The sequence below is a fragment of the Ursus arctos genome, unplaced genomic scaffold, assembly GCF_023065955.2.
Source record: "Ursus arctos isolate Adak ecotype North America unplaced genomic scaffold, UrsArc2.0 scaffold_30, whole genome shotgun sequence".
Taxonomy (NCBI): domain Eukaryota; kingdom Metazoa; phylum Chordata; class Mammalia; order Carnivora; family Ursidae; genus Ursus; species Ursus arctos.
In genome coordinates, this window is record NW_026622986.1 from 16,804,298 (window position 1) to 16,820,892 (window position 16,595).

Consider the following 16,595-nt stretch of genomic DNA (forward strand, 5'->3'; position numbering starts at 1 on the left):
GATCTGATTTTTAATAAGCAATTTCAAAAATAAGTCCATTATAAAAAGCTTGAGATGTTAAGTCTTTAGTTCCATGTTGATCTCACAACTTGGTATTGTGTAAGTCAAGTGAAAGGTCCACTAGCATTTGAAGTTTTGAAGTCTTTGAAAAATAATTTTTCATTCTTTGTATACATGATCATCCAAAGTAAAACCATCATTTGAAACTTCCATTAACTAACTTTTCTTTCTTAGATAACATCATGAAAAACTTGAGAAGCCTGCAAAAATGAGTTAAATTCACCAAAATTGGCAAACATGGGTAACTTTTACTTCAAAGATTGTAGAGTAAATAAACAGATACATCTTTCAATTGGGCTTTCAAGCAATTATACAACAAAGCATGGACTTCTTAGCAACATCACTATTTAAGACAGCAATGGATTCTCTTTAGTTTTACCTGTTGTAATCCACAGTAGGGTTTCCAAAACTTCTGCACATTGTGCTTTTCATATCAAATTTTTATTAAAGTCTTAGCTATTTTCTAAATGAATATCCTTTTTATTGGATTTTCCCAATTACAAATGAAATTTAATTTTACATCTATAATTAGAAACAACACTTACAATGGTACTGTACAAATTTAGATCAAAATAAAAATATATGTATTTTGTGGTTTCATAAAACTTCATTTACTGTATCTTCAAAGAAAGCAGAAATAACAGCAATATATGTAAAAGTAATGATTTAATGACTATAAGCAAGACAAAGCAATAGAATTGTGCTTCTTTTGCAGACTGGGGACAATGAAATGTTTAGCTACAATTTTCCCATACAAACATGAAACGATATTCATATAGAATAAACACCCTCACAAATAACTGATGGGTGATGAACACACACCAAGTTCGACCAAAGCAAAACACGAACTGAAAACAGTTGTGGTTATTCATATTTTAAATTCAACATGTTCACTCTGTTTAAAAATTAATACCTGGAGAAGCTAAGAATAAATTGCTTCTATTTCAAGATATTAAAGGAGGGCATATGTCATTGTTTGTAACTGTAAAAGCAACTCCTTAAATTTGAAGTAACTGCTAACCCACATGTTAAAGTAATTTTAGATAAAATGCCTTCTTCCAGCAATTTGCTGGTTTACTTAAAAAATTTGTTTTAGAATTATAGTGATCAATATGCATTTTAAAAACATTCATTCCATCAAAAGCAACAGGAAATGAAAACACTGTTTCCGAAGTCTTTAGTTAAAAGTTTTTCTTTACTGCAACAATTAATTTTAAAAGTAAACATGTATTTTACTACAGAAAATCAGTATTATGATTTGCCAATTGCTTCCAATGGAATAGAATTTAGAATTAGAGATCCACATTAAAAATGTTCTATGCTGATAAGGCTCAAACATAGGGTATCTGCAAAGGTCGAACCAGTTGGGAGAATTTTAACAACCATTTCTGAATGCATGAAACACAATATTTTCTTTATAGTATTTATAAATATATCATACAATACTGTTTCCTGTTATGTCATATACCAATATGGCATTGTACAACAAGCATAATGCCATCTGATTCTTACAAAAGCGAATCATTTAAACAAGCCAGTAAAATAAACGGTAGTACCCGCTTTTAGGCATACAGATTGTAAAACTGAAGTTTACTTTCCTTTGATCGGTTTTGTGTAGCAACAGAGAAGTAAAAATCAAACAGGAATCAAAATGGCTAAATATGCAAGAAGTCCTTATTCACAGTGACATGGCTACATAGAATGCATTATTCTATGCATATTCTTTCTGTTTGTTGAATTTCAAGATAAAAAGCACTTGTTTTCTACAGGTTCACAAAACAGCATAACAAGAACAATCAAGGAGAATGTAATGTAGGCGTTAGTTGAGATTAACAAACTATGGCCCAATGTTTATATCCACTGCAGAATTTTTCAAATCTGAACAATGGTTACAGAAACCATTTCACATCTTGCCTAACACACAGAAAACATCTTGCCTGCCTTCTCAGAAACCAATTCTTTAGAGGAACAATCTTTTCCATTAACGTCCATATGAATATCACATCTAGTCCATCTTTTATAGCCAAATTTAATGTCACTACAAAAGAAAGCAAATTGGACGACAGTCACATGTATTAGCATCTCTAAAGCTGTAATGGCATGAAGATATCTATATAAATCGGGGATTTAAAATTTTTTTTTCCTTAAAAGTCTCAGGTATCAACCAGATGAAGTTGCTGACGACCCATTTACTGACGATTTTCGAGGTCTATTGGCAAAGGAAGATTGGTGGTTACCGCTGGGGCTGCTGCTGGTTCCATTCATAGTGCTGGAGATGTGAGGGAACTGAGGGTGAGGAGACTGAACGGGAGTGCTGGGGCTGGGCAGACAGGAAGAGGTGGAGGGAGCACCTCCTGCGGGGCTGTTGGCCTTGTCACTCCCAGAGTCACTTTCCAGTTCTCCAGCATTTGTCAGTCCATCTCTCTGGTGACTCATCTTCATTCTTTTACAAGTAGGTCGAACTCTGTATTTCAAAGGAAGCGGACCATTCTACAAAATGAAAAGGAAAAAAATAATCAGTCCTCTTTAAATACAGTTTACCACAATAATCTGGGAATATGAGTTATGCTACTTACCCTTCTCCAGGTATAAATGTAGGCAATGTCCATTAGTGTATAGTAATCCTTTAAAGGTTCCTCTTCATACATGACATCAATCTATTGGAAAATAATATTTCAATCACTAAGTACCATGAAGAACAAAGATAAATCGAGATTTTTTTGGTCATCTATATGCAATCCAAAAATGCTTTAACAAACATTCTCTTCAAACATCTGAACAAGGAAAGAATCCCTCTTGACACTTCAAATGAGGAAAAATACTACCTGAAATTACTAAGGAATTTGTTTTCATAGCATAAAACAAAATTCATACTGAACATTTTAAGGAACAGTTCCAATTGAGTTCTAAATTTTAAAAAATCTGTTGCTTTTTTGGGGTTCGGAATCCAAAAAAAAAAAAGTCATTGAATTAAAAAAAATCCACATTAAATGCACAAAAACTATAAAGTATATACCTGGAAAGTATTAGGTATGTCCATTTTACTTCTGAGAAACTTTCTTAGGTGCATCACAGTCATTGCTGCTGGGCAACGTAAATACCTTTTATCATTCACCTAAGAATACATTTAGGAAAGTTATTTTTTAAAATTCCCAACTTCTGGGTAAGAAAAAAAATTTCAATTCGATTGCCTCAATATGATAAAAAGTATGAATACCAAAACTGAGATTGGCTAAATTTTTAACTATACTTCGAGTTTACTATTATAAATATGAAATAAGGAGCTTGCTAATATAAGAAAACTTCAAATACATCAAAGCATTGAACATTAGTTAAAGTATTCTGCAATAATAATAATCATATATAAAGTAAATTCTATCTAGTTACTATCAGATATAAATTACTCTTAAACATCAAATATGATCGTTTTCTCCTATTTGACAGCATCATCTGGCCTTAGAATATTCTAAAGGGCAACATACACCTTCAGAAAATCTAGAATCCAAACAATGTTTCTTCTGTATGTTTTTGTGACATGGAACATACCTCCTCCTTAGGTTTCTCCTTGTCTTTGTTTACTTTTCGATCCAATCTAAGAAACATAATTTTATTAGTGGAACAATGCATCTATGAACAGATTAGCATAAAACACATTTCTGACAGAATTTACCTGTTCTGGTCAAAGAATTCAATGGATAAGCTTATTATCTCATCATCAGTTATAATTCTCTTATCTTCATCTGCAACTTCTCCTCTATCTTCATTAGAGCCATTGGCAGCTATAAAGACATTTTGAAATTCAATTTTAAAATTAAATATTTAATTAAAATATTACATATATAGGAAAAAGGAATGGTACTTTAAGTTAAATTCAATTTTAATAATTATTGAATAATAAATTCTGTCCAAATAAAATGTCTTTTCCCTCTCTAAAGAGATTACCATCAGCTGAAGGATGAGCTGCATAAAAATCCCTTCTTCTCTTCATTTCATCTAAAGGGGGGGGGAAAAAAAGACTTAAACATTTGTTATAGCAGGTAAAGCTGATGAAATACTTCGTAAAAATTCATTTGTAAGCAAGTTACTCACTTTTGAAAAGCCCTGGAACTAATTTGTATACAATATCTTGGAGAGTTTTATCTGACCTGAAAAAAGAATTAGAAAAGTAAATTATGAATTATAATGGCAAAAATTTTAAATGCTCATAAATTATTACAGATTCTTTGTTTTCTTTGTGGTATAGTATTTTACTTGATTATGAGAGTCTACATCAGTAAGATAACAATTATGAGACTAAAAATTCTTTATGGAGTAATAATCTTTTAAATCAGCAGAAAAATACTTTGTTACATTAAGAAATTCTTCACATTTCACTGAATCAAGAGAAGTGTGCCTTTCAAGTTACTAAATTAGCTAATATGAAAGAGAACAGAGAGAAGAAAATGGAAGCACTGTACACACACCCATTCCTGCCTGTCATAAACTCAATAAACCAATGCAGAAATGGAGAACTAATTCAGGTTTAAAAAAAGTTTTAAAAAAACCATTAAAATCCACTTGAATAATACCGAACTTTGCTTAAAGTTAGTCATCATTAAAATGGCAAGAAATGAAGAGCAACCTTCACAAAACACACACATTAGGTGGAGATTCAACGGTAAATTCTGTGTGAAGAAATAAAACAGGGTAGCCTTCACTAAATTACGCAATTCCAATAACAATTAGAGACAATAATTTTAAACCTTTTTTTACCTTATATTCAGTAGTGGTCTGGTTTTGTGAACTTGGACATCACAAATAGGACAGTATTTGCTGGTCTCCAAGTAACGCACAATACACGTTTTACAGACTAGAAGTAGAAAAAGTTTTTAAGTTTAGAAATTAGATGCTAAGCATTGAAATTAGTGTCAAAAATGGAGAACTAGTGATAGCAAAATGCTAAATGTCAAAAGGTATTTCCAATGAACTAAACTAACTCAATATCCTGAGAATACTTATACATTGCATAGTTACAAGTTTAAAATATGCACTAACAAAAATTCACCAAATGCAAGAGTAGAATATGACTCCATCACTTTTTACCAACATTCTCGAGGATTGCAGGAATTGTTAATAGTTTTCAAAAGTCAGAAAGAAATGTGAAATACACATAACACACAAAAAAAGGTCTAAAACTTTGTACTTACAGGAATGTAGACATTCTATTATGGTTGTGGCATCAATGAAGTACCCTCCACAAAGCACACACATTAGGTGGGGATTTAGTTCAGTGATCTTGATTCTGGTTGTTCGATGCATTTCTGCTTGATAAAATATCCTGCAAAACACAGAAATATTGGCCGTAATCCACAGAAAGAGAAACGAGATTGTCTCCCAACTTCTAGTAACCATACGCTCTGAAATGCTGAGGAGTTCATAAAACTCGTTTAACACTGTACAGCTGGACGGTCCCAACGTTTTCTACAGAAGGTATTTACTAATCAGACCTGAATCAATTACAGTGAAATGATGAAAAAGGATTCAACTAAAGTAACTTCTGGTCGCTCAGGTCATTCCAGGAGGGAGAAGAAAAGGTCTGGGGTGGGGGCTGGGAGCTGAGAGTATTCGGGTCTCTTTCTTCCATTTGTCCTCTAGCCTAGCAGCCCCACGGCTGCTGCAGACGCCACACAGTCCCCGCAGATATTTACCAACCGCCAGGGCTTGTTCCAGGTCTCCAAATTTATTGTAAAACTTCCTTATGGATCTTCAATCGAAAATCCGGGAGCATGCCCTGGCTTCTCAGGGGTTCTTGTTGTTTTAGGCGGTTCCAGCAACCAGAACCTGGCACGTTTTCACGCGATACAAAGGGAAAACAAATTCTGCCCTATCTGCATCCCTGGCATTTCCGGAGCTGGGTGCTGGGGCCGCAGAAGCACCTCCAGTCGGCCTCGGGCTGGGGCCTGAGCGCGCGGACGCCCGGGGGCCGGGATGCGAGGGGCGGATCCGGCGGCGCCCGGGGCTCAGTCTCGCTCCGGATTCGGAACTCGCCTCTGTCGGGGGTTTCCATAGCAACTTACACTTACACTTGGCATCCGGCCACCGCTGCAACTCCGCGCGAAGCCCGGCCGAGCCCGGAGCTTCGGCGGGCGTGCGGGGCGGCGGGGCGGAGGCGGCGGCGGGCGCGGGGGAGGGGCCGGCGCGGCGCGGGGGCGGGGCTGGCGCGGGGGCGGGGTGGGGTGCGGGCGGCGCGGCTCGGGGGGGTGGGGCAGCCCCACGAGGCCCGCGGCGCTGGGGAGCAGGATCCCAGCCCGCGGCAACCGCGCGGGCAGCCTGGGGGGCCCGGAGCGTGCGACTGGTAAAGGAAAAAGCAAACCGCACTCCCGGCCATTTCGGACACTCTTGGGGGCCTCTTTCTAAGTCGACTCGGTGCGAAGACCTTCTTTCAGATCTTGACTTGGTCTCTCCTGTTAGCAATCACTAGGTCAAAAATTTCACGAAGGGACCTTTTGAGAATTGCCAACTGTGCACTTAGCCCGAAACCGTCAGGGCTCAGATTGCAGAGATGTTTATTGAACTGAACCTCTTTAAAGCTTTCTTCTCTAATATGAAGTTCTCCTGCAGATTAGATGAGCGATACGAAGTTTTGCTAAGGCTAAAAAGTGAAATCTGTTTTACGAGAAGACAAGGAGGGGGCAAAGCCGTGTGTTTTATTTGAACTGCTGGAGGCAAGACAAACTACTTTAATCGGTACGGTAGTGACAATATGTAAAGAACCATGTGACCCGTCCATTCCCAACGCTAAATCAACACCTTGTCAACCCAGAGCAACGATAGGGGAGAAAAACAAATGTCATTTTTCTCAACCTAACCTCCATACAAATCCCCACACGATGGAATAATATTCCCAGTAGATACCATATATTATAGAAAACTCACGGTGGGGAACTGTCAGAAACAATACACCAGCGGACAATCAGGGAAGTCAATTATTTCATGTAGTACTCTTGAAAAATATATTTCTTACCTCCACTTCATTCATTTCAGAACCTAAAATAGGACCAAACTTCTAGACCTGTCTGAAGTACATTCTCAAAACCGCTTTCAGTAGAAATCTAGGAACCTGTGAAACGTGAAGATGCAACTGAAGTTTTAATTCTTAGGGAATTTTAATGCAGAAGGACATACCAATCAACATACCTCAATGGCTGAAGCTAACAGCTTTATGGTACTAAAAAATGGTATAAAAACAAAACAAAGTCTCTTTTATGAAAGTGATCGTAGTGGCAACTGGCAACTTCAACCAGAAAACTTCATGTGTGATTCCTCAGTTACCTTTGGATTACTTGTTTACAAGGCTACTGTCAATATATTGTTAAAATAAATTTAAGTGGGGTTGCAGAGGAGTTGTGGGTGAAGCACTGTCCCTAAAGAGTAGCAATATTTAAATCCATCGTGGTTGACTAAAGACAAGCCTTAATTCTTAAAGAAAACTCTCCTTGTGAAACCACAGGACCTTTCCTAGAAAGATAGCAAGGTGATACTTATGTCTCCTTGTGAAAGCATATCACACTAATGTCACAGAACATGAAGTTTAGGAAGGGACTTCAATAAAAATAGCTGCCTTTATTTCTCCACTGTACAGAAAACATCAAACACAAATACTAAGACACAGGACAGTCAAACCTCAGTGGAGGGTCATCTGGTTGGCTTTTAACATTTAAGTCACAGGTACTTGGCTAAAACCTCTTCAAATTCATCTTAAGTCTTAATTCACGCAACTCTTCTACCTCAGTTCTGAAGCATTTGGCCACAGTCCTATTTACCATCTATAATGCTAGTAAATATCACTTTGTTACTTACATAAAAATCAGTTCTTTATCTTTTTATACCACTTGAAAGTCCTGGCAACCTAAGGATGACTTCCAAACGTTTGACATGCTTGACAGATTTAAGAAACAATCTCTTGCACCTTAGAAATGAAAGCCTTCCAGGTTCCAACACAGAAAACTGCCAGGCAGGCAAGTAAAAATGCACCAAATGTACCACAGTAAAAATACTCAATAGTTAAAACTTGCCATTATAACATACTCGGTTGGGGCTGTCAGTTTAGTTGGGAGGCCTAACACCAGTAATGTCAAAATGAAGCAAAACAGAAGCAAGTTCTTATGTTAACAATCAGCTTGACTATTGCAATCTAAGAAATGCAAATGAACTCCATAACCCCAGTTGGGGTTCACAGCCCAGAAGTATGGGTAAAGTTTGGGTTAACTTGACTCCTGGGAGAATTTTGCCTAGTTGAGTGCTTAATGCACATCACAGAACTTGGTGGTACAGTATTAATGAAGTTATCAAGTACAATTAAATGCTCTTTTTTTTAAACAAAAGCATATGTGCATACACACATGCATACATAGTGACTTTTATATAGCTTTAAAGATACTGTTACTAGGCATGTAATTTGCATAGATAGGTTATTTCAAACACCTTTGCACTCTGGTGCAAATGTATGGGAATGAACTCAAATATTAAAAAGTTTGTAAATTTGCTCATAAAATCAACCTCTAAGGGATTCTGATCAGTCTACTTAAAATAAAACTCAAATATTAACACAGTCACATAAGTTAGTATATACTGTCAACAATTTGCATCCTTAACTTTCAATTCTTTCTTACAGCTTGTAATGGGTTTTCAGAACTTGAGGGTTAAGGTTCCTATAAAATATAGGTTGAACTACTCATAACATTCTAGGTACCACCAACCAACACTTGGATTTGGATAAATATGCCCAGAATTTTGCCTGCTTTAAGAGAAGGGGTTAAATACATGCTTCTCCTTCAAATATTGGACCGTGACCACTAAGCCCACTAAATCCTTTTATTGCAATTGGAAATGATCAAAGTCTCTCTACTTGTTTACTTCCAATCATTAACTGTAAATTTCTGGGAAAAAGATCATGCTATATCGCTGTCAAACCCAAAAGACTGTGTAAACATATGTAGTCAACTTTTTGGTGCTCCTTTTCCAAAGCATCTCTTTACCACATGACCTAGGCTGACATTTAGCAAAACCTATAAAACGTAGTGGACTTAAGTCATGGTTCTAAGTGCATCCCATAGTAGAGGTTGAGAGAAAAATTTCAGTCACCGAGGAGGAAAAACAGAAAAAGAGAAAAAGAATGGGGGGGGGGGGGAAGGAAACCTCTTGCAAGACTATAACGTCCAGTCACCATCATCACTCCAAAAAAAGCTCCAAATTTGAAATGCCCACTTCCCAGTGCGCACGCCCCAAGTAATGTTTAGAGAACTTATTTAAGACTCCCAACAAATAACACCTTGAAAACTTTACCATTTTAAACACAAATGCAGGAGACCTTGGAAACAACTGGGAACCGCCATCTTACAAGCCATCCAATTTCACACAAGTGTCCCTCCAACTTAAGTTAATAACATTTTTGTTTGAGCTCTTTCCAGTTTAACATCCACCTTGGCGGGATCGCTGCCCCCCATGTAACCCGTCCCTATAAAATGAGGGCATTCTCTGGATGTTTAAACCCCTCAAAAGCCCTTTCTTCGGGAGAAGAGGGAAGCCACTTGACCCGAGCAGCTCCCGATTTCAGGAACCCGTCCCCGTTTCATCAAAATCTACCTCTCAACAAAGGGCGCCGTGGCGGGGAGAGCCGCAGAGACTGGAAATAGAAGTGTTCTTCTCGGGGGCCATGTGCGTCGCGAGGGTGTAGAGGGGCGCTCGGGGGAGAAAGGAACTAAAACGTGGGGCCGCGCGCGGCGCGTCCGGGGCTGGAGCGGGCGGCGGCTGGAGCGGCGCCGAGCCCGGCTGGCGGCGGCGGCGGCGGCGCGGCGCGGGCTGCGGGTCGGTCCCGGCGCCGCGGGAGACGGCGGGCGACGGCGGGCGCGCGCTCGCGGGCGCGGGCGGCGCGCGGGGCCGGGCGGCGCGCGGGACCGGCGGGCGGCGGCGGGCGGCGGCGCGGGGCTCGGCGCCCACGCTGTCAGCGCCCTCCCGGCCGGCGCGGGAGAGGCGCGGGGGGGCCGCTCCCCATCCACCCGCGGCCGGCCCGAGCCCCGCGCGGCCCCCGCCGCCCCCCGGTCCCGTCCCGGAGGCGCCTCGCCTCCTACGTACCCGGAAAAAGCAGCCGGCGAGAGGCGATCGAAGCGGGCGGAAAAGACAATGAAAGTTAAAAGTCGTTCAGCAGAAAATGAATGTGAGCCAAGCGGCCATCTTGAAGCGAGCTGCAGACGCCGCTGTCAATGGGCAACGAGCGCAGCCGAGAGGAGCCGCGGCCGCCGCGCTCGGCTCATGCTGCCTCCCGAGCCCGGCCTCCTCCTCCTCCTCCGCCTCGGCCTCCTCCTCCTCTGCGGCCTCCTCCTCCTCCTCCTCCTCGGCCTCCAACGCCTCCTCCTCCTGGGCCTCCTCCTCCTCCTCCTCCTCCTCCTCGGCCGCCGCCGCCTCCTCCCGCTCCGCACTCGGGGGAGGGAGCGCGCGGAGGGGGCGCGATCAGTATTATTCTGCGGGGTTGGGAGGTGTTTCTAATCCGGATCGGGGCTCCCTCGCCAACATCCCCATTGTCTCGCCCCGATCTCTGCCTTTAATACTACGATTATTATTTCATAGTTGCTGTGGGGGGAGGAGGGCGAGTGGGGGGCGCCGTGTGTGTGCGTGCGGAGAGGCGGGGGGAGGGGAGGAAGGATGAGGAGGGGGGAGGGGAGGGTGGAAAAAAAAATGCACCGCTGAAGGCAGAGTGGAAACTGACACCGGCTCCAAAATGGCTCAGAGTCCGCCCGCCCCCTCCCCCCGCCGCCCCCCCACCGGGTCACGTGCTCCCCTCATTCCTTAAGGGCGGCCTGGGAATTAGTGTCGGTGTAGTCGGGCCCGCGACCGCCCCCTCCCCTCTGAGCAGCGCGACCCGGCCCCCTCCCCCTCGCTCTGCGCGGCGGCGGCGGCGCTGGCGCGGCTGCGGAGACATTTCTCCACAGCGCCACACGCGCCACCCTGCTCTCCGCGCGGGCATCGCTCCGGCCCCGCACACAGCTCAGCCCACCCCACCCCCCGTAATTTCTTTCTTTCTGCCGCCCGCCTCCGCCCGCGGCGCACACGTCCACTGGCTCCCGCCGAGGAGAGCGCCCGGCCACCGCCCCCGCCTCGGCCCCGCCAGCCCAACGGGCTGCGGCCCAGACTCCGGCGCCGCGGCGCGGAACCTGCGCCCGAGTTGGGTTCGCGGAAACAACAGCGCCCGCCCCTGTCTTCCCGCGGCCGCGCCGGCCCCCTTCCCCGCCCGCCAGGGGCCGAGGCGGGGCGCGCGCGGGCAGTGGCTCGCTCCGGGCAGGGGCTCCGCGCGGGGGCTGGCCGGGCCGGGCCTCGGGAGTCCCGCAGGCGAAGGTCCGGCTGCGGGCGAGCCCCCGGCGCAGGTAACGGGACCCGCCGGCTCCCGCCGCGGGGCAACCACGTCCGCTCCCCAAATCCCGAATCTGGGGTCTTCAACAAGCCCCGGAGATCACATCCTTTCCCACTGTGTTTAACTTTAATGCAGAGAAAAGGCGATCATTAAAAGTTAACGCTAATCGTATGTATGTCTTCAAAGTAATAATTAACACACAAACTCAGATCCAAACTCTCACCACTTTTTGTGGGAACAACTTATTTATTCAGAGTGTAATACTGTCTACTTCCTTTTGTAAGACTTGAAAAAGACCAAAATGGGATCAATGTACAGTTTATACTAAAGATGTCTGAAATACTGAGGCAGAATTTCCCTCAACTCTTTTACAAGTTTAAAAAAAAATAAAGTGTCAAAATTGATGAGCGGCATAAATCCAAAAGGAAAAAATTTTTTCTACTTAAGAGGAGGACATCCAGCTCGCACAAACGGTGGTTCGGCCGACGACAAGGCGTTCCTGGTCTTCCTCTAGACCCGGGCGGATCGTTAACTTCCCCAAGTTACAACTGAGTTGCTCTTTCCAGACTTTTCGAAGCATCTTTAAGTTTCCCCACTAAGTCCTAAAAGACGTTTATAATGCCACATTTTTAGGATAAAACACAAGACAGAAGTATCCAAGTTTGAGAAAGATGCAAGAAAAAAGTCGGGGCACTTTCTAAACGAGTTTAAAATTCACGAGGATTTTAACCTTTGACAAACCACTATCGATCAAAAGAAGGTTTTCTCTAAAATATCTCATCTTCAAGTGGGCTACTTGCCCTCAGATTTGAAATATAATTTCCAACCAAATCCTCGTAATAGGCAAGGTATGTCAAAACTAAATTTCCCAAGTTACCTAACAAAAACTATGCTGTATTCACACTTTCTGAAAGTTTAAAGTTTGATTAATGGTTACATTAAAACAATTCCAAGGGAGATGCCTTTTGAAAAATTCAAAATTCATCAAAATTTCAAGTAATGCTCTTCATTTTTTTAAGTGGTAAGAAATAAATTCGTTATCATGTCCGTTACCCAATGTAGTTGTGAGTTTTTCCAGTCTTACACTGGCAATATAAAGAGTTTTAGATTTTTAAGTATACTTCCAACTTTATAAAAAGTCATTTAAAAATTATTGAAAACCCTGTTTGAAAGTTTAATTCAATTTCCGAAAGCAAAGAAGGCATTTTCAAAGACATGTTCTTAATTTTGCTTTGTCCTATTGGAGGAGATTAATCACAAATAGAAGGAATTTACACTCACCCCTACAATTCAGAAATTTATCTTAATCAGAGGGAACAGCAAATATAAAACCAATTCTTTACGAGTAACATCTTAATTTCAAAAGTGAAGGCTACTTTAAAATATTGCTTTTGAAGCCCTTTGCCATTAAATCTTTAACCAACCTTCATTATCTACTGACAGATGGTTAGATAATTTTTCTTTTGAACTTTCCATAAGCATAATTCTCAATTAAACATCTATAAACAGATAATGCATATTCACAGATCCTAATACTGTACCTGTAATTGTTCCATGTTGCAACTAAAACTAATCTCTGGGTGGGATCGGGAATCAGTGTTCTAGGGAAGAAAAAAAAATGCTATTTATGTAAATCAAGGACATTTAAAATTTCATTTCACATTTAAATTTTAGATAAGGCTTATATGTAAATACCTCTACATTTAAGGTCACCAAATATGCAGGTCTGTACATCTTATGAAGTTGATTAGTCTAAAACAACACAATACATAATTTCAGTCTTTAACTCTTTTTTTTTTTAAAGTTCCCTAAATCCCCCTAGAGAACAGTTTATTAAACTTTACCTTTATCTGATATTCCAAACGCCAAGAAACATCAGTTATATGAGGAAGAGATCTGCCTATACTAAAAAATACAATGATAATTTTGTACATAATATCTACATAAAAACTTTAAGCGTTTATTTTTACCAAGAATGGTGTTCACCTCCCCCCAACACACATACACAATTTCAATTTACTCTGAATTTAAAACATTGTTAAACTTTATTTTCAAGTTCTGAAGAGTAAAAGAGCATTTAAAAAATTATCTCAATAAACTTTATCTTTAAAAACATTAGCTTAACTTCAATTGTTTCACTTGCCCTTTGGCCCCTTTTCTTTTGGTCAAGATCCCTGTCTTTTTGCCCTGTTTTGTTTCACACCAGCACTCTCCATTCATACCTGCAAGTGAAAAGTGGCTCAGCTTGACACCTTATACAGTACCTACCTTCCCAGTAGGATTTCTAGGGAATTCTTATTATTCTGGAGGGGGGAAAGAAAGAAAGAAAACACATCTTTGCAAAGAGAAGAAAAATAGTAATTGTTAATTTAAAAAACTTTAAGTAAGTAACCTGATATTCCGTGCAAAACAGTTCTATTCGCTCTCTATCAAATTTACAGTCTTCTAGATAAGTGCTAAAGGGGGGGAAAAAAGCCAAAGTTTAGTGTCCATTTTAAAAACTGAAATTGGAATCTTAAAGGTACTATTTGAAAACAAATGGATATTTAAATAAATCCTGTACCTTAGAGTTGATTTGTCAGCTCTTTGCTTTCCTGCCTCCAGTATGTAAGTTGCAGCTGCTGTGTGACAATGTTTTAAAACCACAGGATCGATATGTTTCAAGTCTGGGTGATCTAAAATAAATTAATTGCTAGTGATGCCTGTGATAATAAATTCTTTATAGTCATGTTTCTAAAATGGGTATTTTCATTTGGGCAAAAATCCCCTTTAACAAGAACACAAAAAGAATTCAACTATAAGGACTGGCAATTATAAGTAAATGAGATGAACAACAAGGTCAATGGAAAACAATAAAGAACACACATCAATAATTCTGCTGTTACCAGTCTCAATTACCTTCTTTTATTTTGCCTTAATTTCTTACTGTTTTTAAAAAAACACTGTAGCCCCAAAGAAAAAAATAACTACACTGTGGTCATTACAATGCTGGGTGCAGTAAATTCAGAGGAAAATAAGATAAGATATTTTACATGGTGTAAATTTAAGAATGAATAAGCTTTCCCTCTATAGAATGATTACTTTTAGGATAACTGGCTCCAAGGACATTAATATATCAGGGGCGGGGCACGAGTTCAGAATATAAAATACAATTTTCAAAATATTTTCAGATTTTGACAGCTATCCTTTTTTTGAGATTAACCCAGGTGGTGGTTACTATTTTCGTTTAAAGAACTTCCACTTTCATACTTTTTGTACAAGTGTTTAGATCATGAAACTACAGAAAAAACAAAATTTGAATTGTTGGGATATTTATATTTAAGAAAATGATCTAAAAGCGTTCTGTCTTAAAATATGCCTTCAATCCATACTGACACGGCACTCCGCAATGACTGACCGGACCACTTAAAAGAGACTCGCCTCCTGGTAACTGGTGCGGAACAAAACATTCTGCACCATATTTTAAGGTTCTAGGCGTGGAACCGGTGCAAAACATACTTAACGAGAGTGTTGGAGTGATCATAGGAACCTGATGTATTCTCTAAGTTGGAAAATGTCAAGACTATGTGACCTAGTAATTACTTTGGAAACAGACTGTTTAAAACCTTTGTCAGCCTAGCACTGAACGCTTGAATTGCAGGGAGCTACCCTGATGAAGTCCAAGTGTCAACCACCCTTTGCCTCAGACCAGGCTGAAAACCTTAGATGTTTAGGCCACAAACAAGACTTGAACACGGGCTTTACAAAGGAACAAAGAGACTGGGAGGAGAAATCACACCAGAAACGTGTTGCAGGCTTAGTGCAGGTGCCAACTGGGAACAGAACAATGGTCAGGGTCCGCTCCGGGTTCACATCCCCACACTCCGTCCGGAGCGAAGGGCAAAGCCGGGAGACTTCCTCTTCCCGGGGTTTTCCCCCTCTCGCTCGGTCTCGCTCCTCTTCTCCAAGCGCCCCTCCACCCAGGCCGATCTAGCTCAGAGCCGAGCGGCTTACCTAACACGGCCTCGTCCGCCTGGGCGTCCAGCAGGCTCTGGAAAGCCGCCCGGAGGAGAAGCGTGAAGGCGTTGGAGTCGAAGGAGCCAGGATCGGCCAGCATCTGGAAGCCTTTCTGCACATACTCCGAGAGCTCCATTGTGAGCGCGCCGTGACCTTCGACACGCGCACCACGTGACACGCGCCGCGCGCTCAGCTGATTCGGCCGCGCGCGCACGCGGCTCGGGGCGGCGGCGGCGCGGGCTGCGGGCCTCCCAGCCCGGGGCCTCCCCGCCTGCCTCCCGGCTTGCGCCTCGGCCCGCGCGCCCAGCCGCCCGCCGTCCGTCGCCCGCCACCCCTGTCCTCCTCGGCGCCGCGGCTTCCGTCCAGCCCTTCCTTCTGCGCCAGCCGCGAGAGCTGCGGCGCCTCGGCGAGAGGGACGGCCCCGGGCGCTTTGTGGACGCGCTCGGTGCTTTCTCTTCTACTCGCCGCTCACCTAGGTCTGTCACCAGCTCCTGCGGGGCTCCGCTGGAGCGTTCCTTGAAAGACCCCCTTGGGGGGGTGGAAGAAGGTGACGGGATCCCGGCCCCCACGTCCCCCGAAAACTACGTCTTCCTAGTTCCTCAGCGCGAAAGCCTGCGGGAAGCTCCCATTTGAGGCAACTGGTTGTGTTTTGTTTTGCTTTGGTTTGGGTTTTTTTTTTTGTTTGGTTGGGTTTTTTTTGTGTTTTTTTTTTTTTTTTTTTTACCCAACAGCTTAACCTCCCAGCATTGCCCTTTTGTGAGTGATTCTGTAAGCAACTGATGATATAATTCTTGTTTATTTTTCCTTTTTCATTGTCATTTCTGGGACATGGCAGTTGATGCCTTCCTGCGTGGATGTGTGTGTGTACACATATATGCATACAGATAGTGCGCGTGTGTTGTTACTGTACCTCAACAATTGAGGGATTAGCAAAGTATCCACAAACGTATTTGACAGTTATTAAAATCTTATATGCCGCTGCAAATAAATATCATCCAAAACCAAACTGACACAAATTTTGTGCTACGGTGCTCATTACATCTCTAAGTCTTTAATTCAAGAATCTTCATATATTTATATCAGGCGGTTATCTTAGTAAGAGACAGTTAGGAATGGCAAGGTTTTAACTAGAAGTGATTACTATCTCGGATAT

General features: G+C 42.2%; 2 protein-coding genes across 6 annotated transcripts; both read right to left on the minus strand.

Annotated features, from left to right (window-relative positions):
• Positions 1 to 288: 288 nt before the first annotated feature.
• On the minus strand, positions 289 to 10,272 carry BMI1 (BMI1 proto-oncogene, polycomb ring finger). Of its 5 annotated transcripts, none has more exons than XM_048219366.2 (10): positions 10,174 to 10,272; positions 5,247 to 5,377; positions 4,813 to 4,909; positions 4,150 to 4,205; positions 4,003 to 4,053; positions 3,731 to 3,839; positions 3,607 to 3,652; positions 3,077 to 3,175; positions 2,637 to 2,717; positions 289 to 2,550 (listed from the first exon to the last, which is right to left on the minus strand). In XM_048219366.2, exons 2-10 carry the CDS (start codon positions 5,356 to 5,358, stop codon positions 2,221 to 2,223), a joined length of 981 nt encoding a protein of 326 aa, XP_048075323.1. In that variant the 5' UTR covers positions 5,359 to 5,377; positions 10,174 to 10,272; the 3' UTR covers positions 289 to 2,220. The 5 variants fall into 5 exon arrangements, with proteins under 5 accessions (XP_048075323.1, XP_048075322.1, XP_026334735.1 ...); XM_048219365.2 differs by lacking the exon at positions 10,174 to 10,272 and adding an exon at positions 9,685 to 9,830; XM_026478950.4 differs by lacking the exon at positions 10,174 to 10,272 and adding an exon at positions 5,748 to 6,222.
• A 1,400-nt stretch (positions 10,273 to 11,672) lies between these two features.
• On the minus strand, positions 11,673 to 15,616 carry COMMD3 (COMM domain containing 3). The gene is made up of 8 exons (XM_026478952.4): positions 15,440 to 15,616; positions 14,010 to 14,121; positions 13,839 to 13,902; positions 13,715 to 13,749; positions 13,291 to 13,351; positions 13,142 to 13,198; positions 12,988 to 13,047; positions 11,673 to 12,048 (listed from the first exon to the last, which is right to left on the minus strand). Exons 1-8 carry the CDS (start codon positions 15,576 to 15,578, stop codon positions 11,989 to 11,991), a joined length of 588 nt encoding a protein of 195 aa, XP_026334737.1. The 5' UTR covers positions 15,579 to 15,616; the 3' UTR covers positions 11,673 to 11,988.
• Positions 15,617 to 16,595: the final 979 nt, after the last annotated feature.

Excerpts from the sequence above, each read along its gene's own strand:
- BMI1 (XM_048219366.2), bottom strand. The coding sequence starts at position 5,358 with ATGCATCGAACAACCAGAATCAAGATCACTGAACTAAATCCCCACCTA. Across the intron at positions 3,840-4,002 it reads AGCTCATCCTTCAGCTGATG|CTGCCAATGGCTCTAATGAA; the intron begins GTAATCTCTTTA and ends ATGTCTTTATAG. Across the intron at positions 3,176-3,606 it reads AGGAGAAACCTAAGGAGGAG|GTGAATGATAAAAGGTATTT; the intron begins GTATGTTCCATG and ends ATGTATTCTTAG.
- COMMD3 (XM_026478952.4), bottom strand. The coding sequence starts at position 15,578 with ATGGAGCTCTCGGAGTATGTGCAGAAAGGCTTCCAGATGCTGGCCGAT. Across the intron at positions 14,122-15,439 it reads GGCGGACGAGGCCGTGTTAG|ATCACCCAGACTTGAAACAT; the intron begins GTAAGCCGCTCG and ends AATTTATTTTAG. Across the intron at positions 13,199-13,290 it reads GTTTGGAATATCAGATAAAG|ACTAATCAACTTCATAAGAT; the intron begins GTAAAGTTTAAT and ends GTGTTGTTTTAG.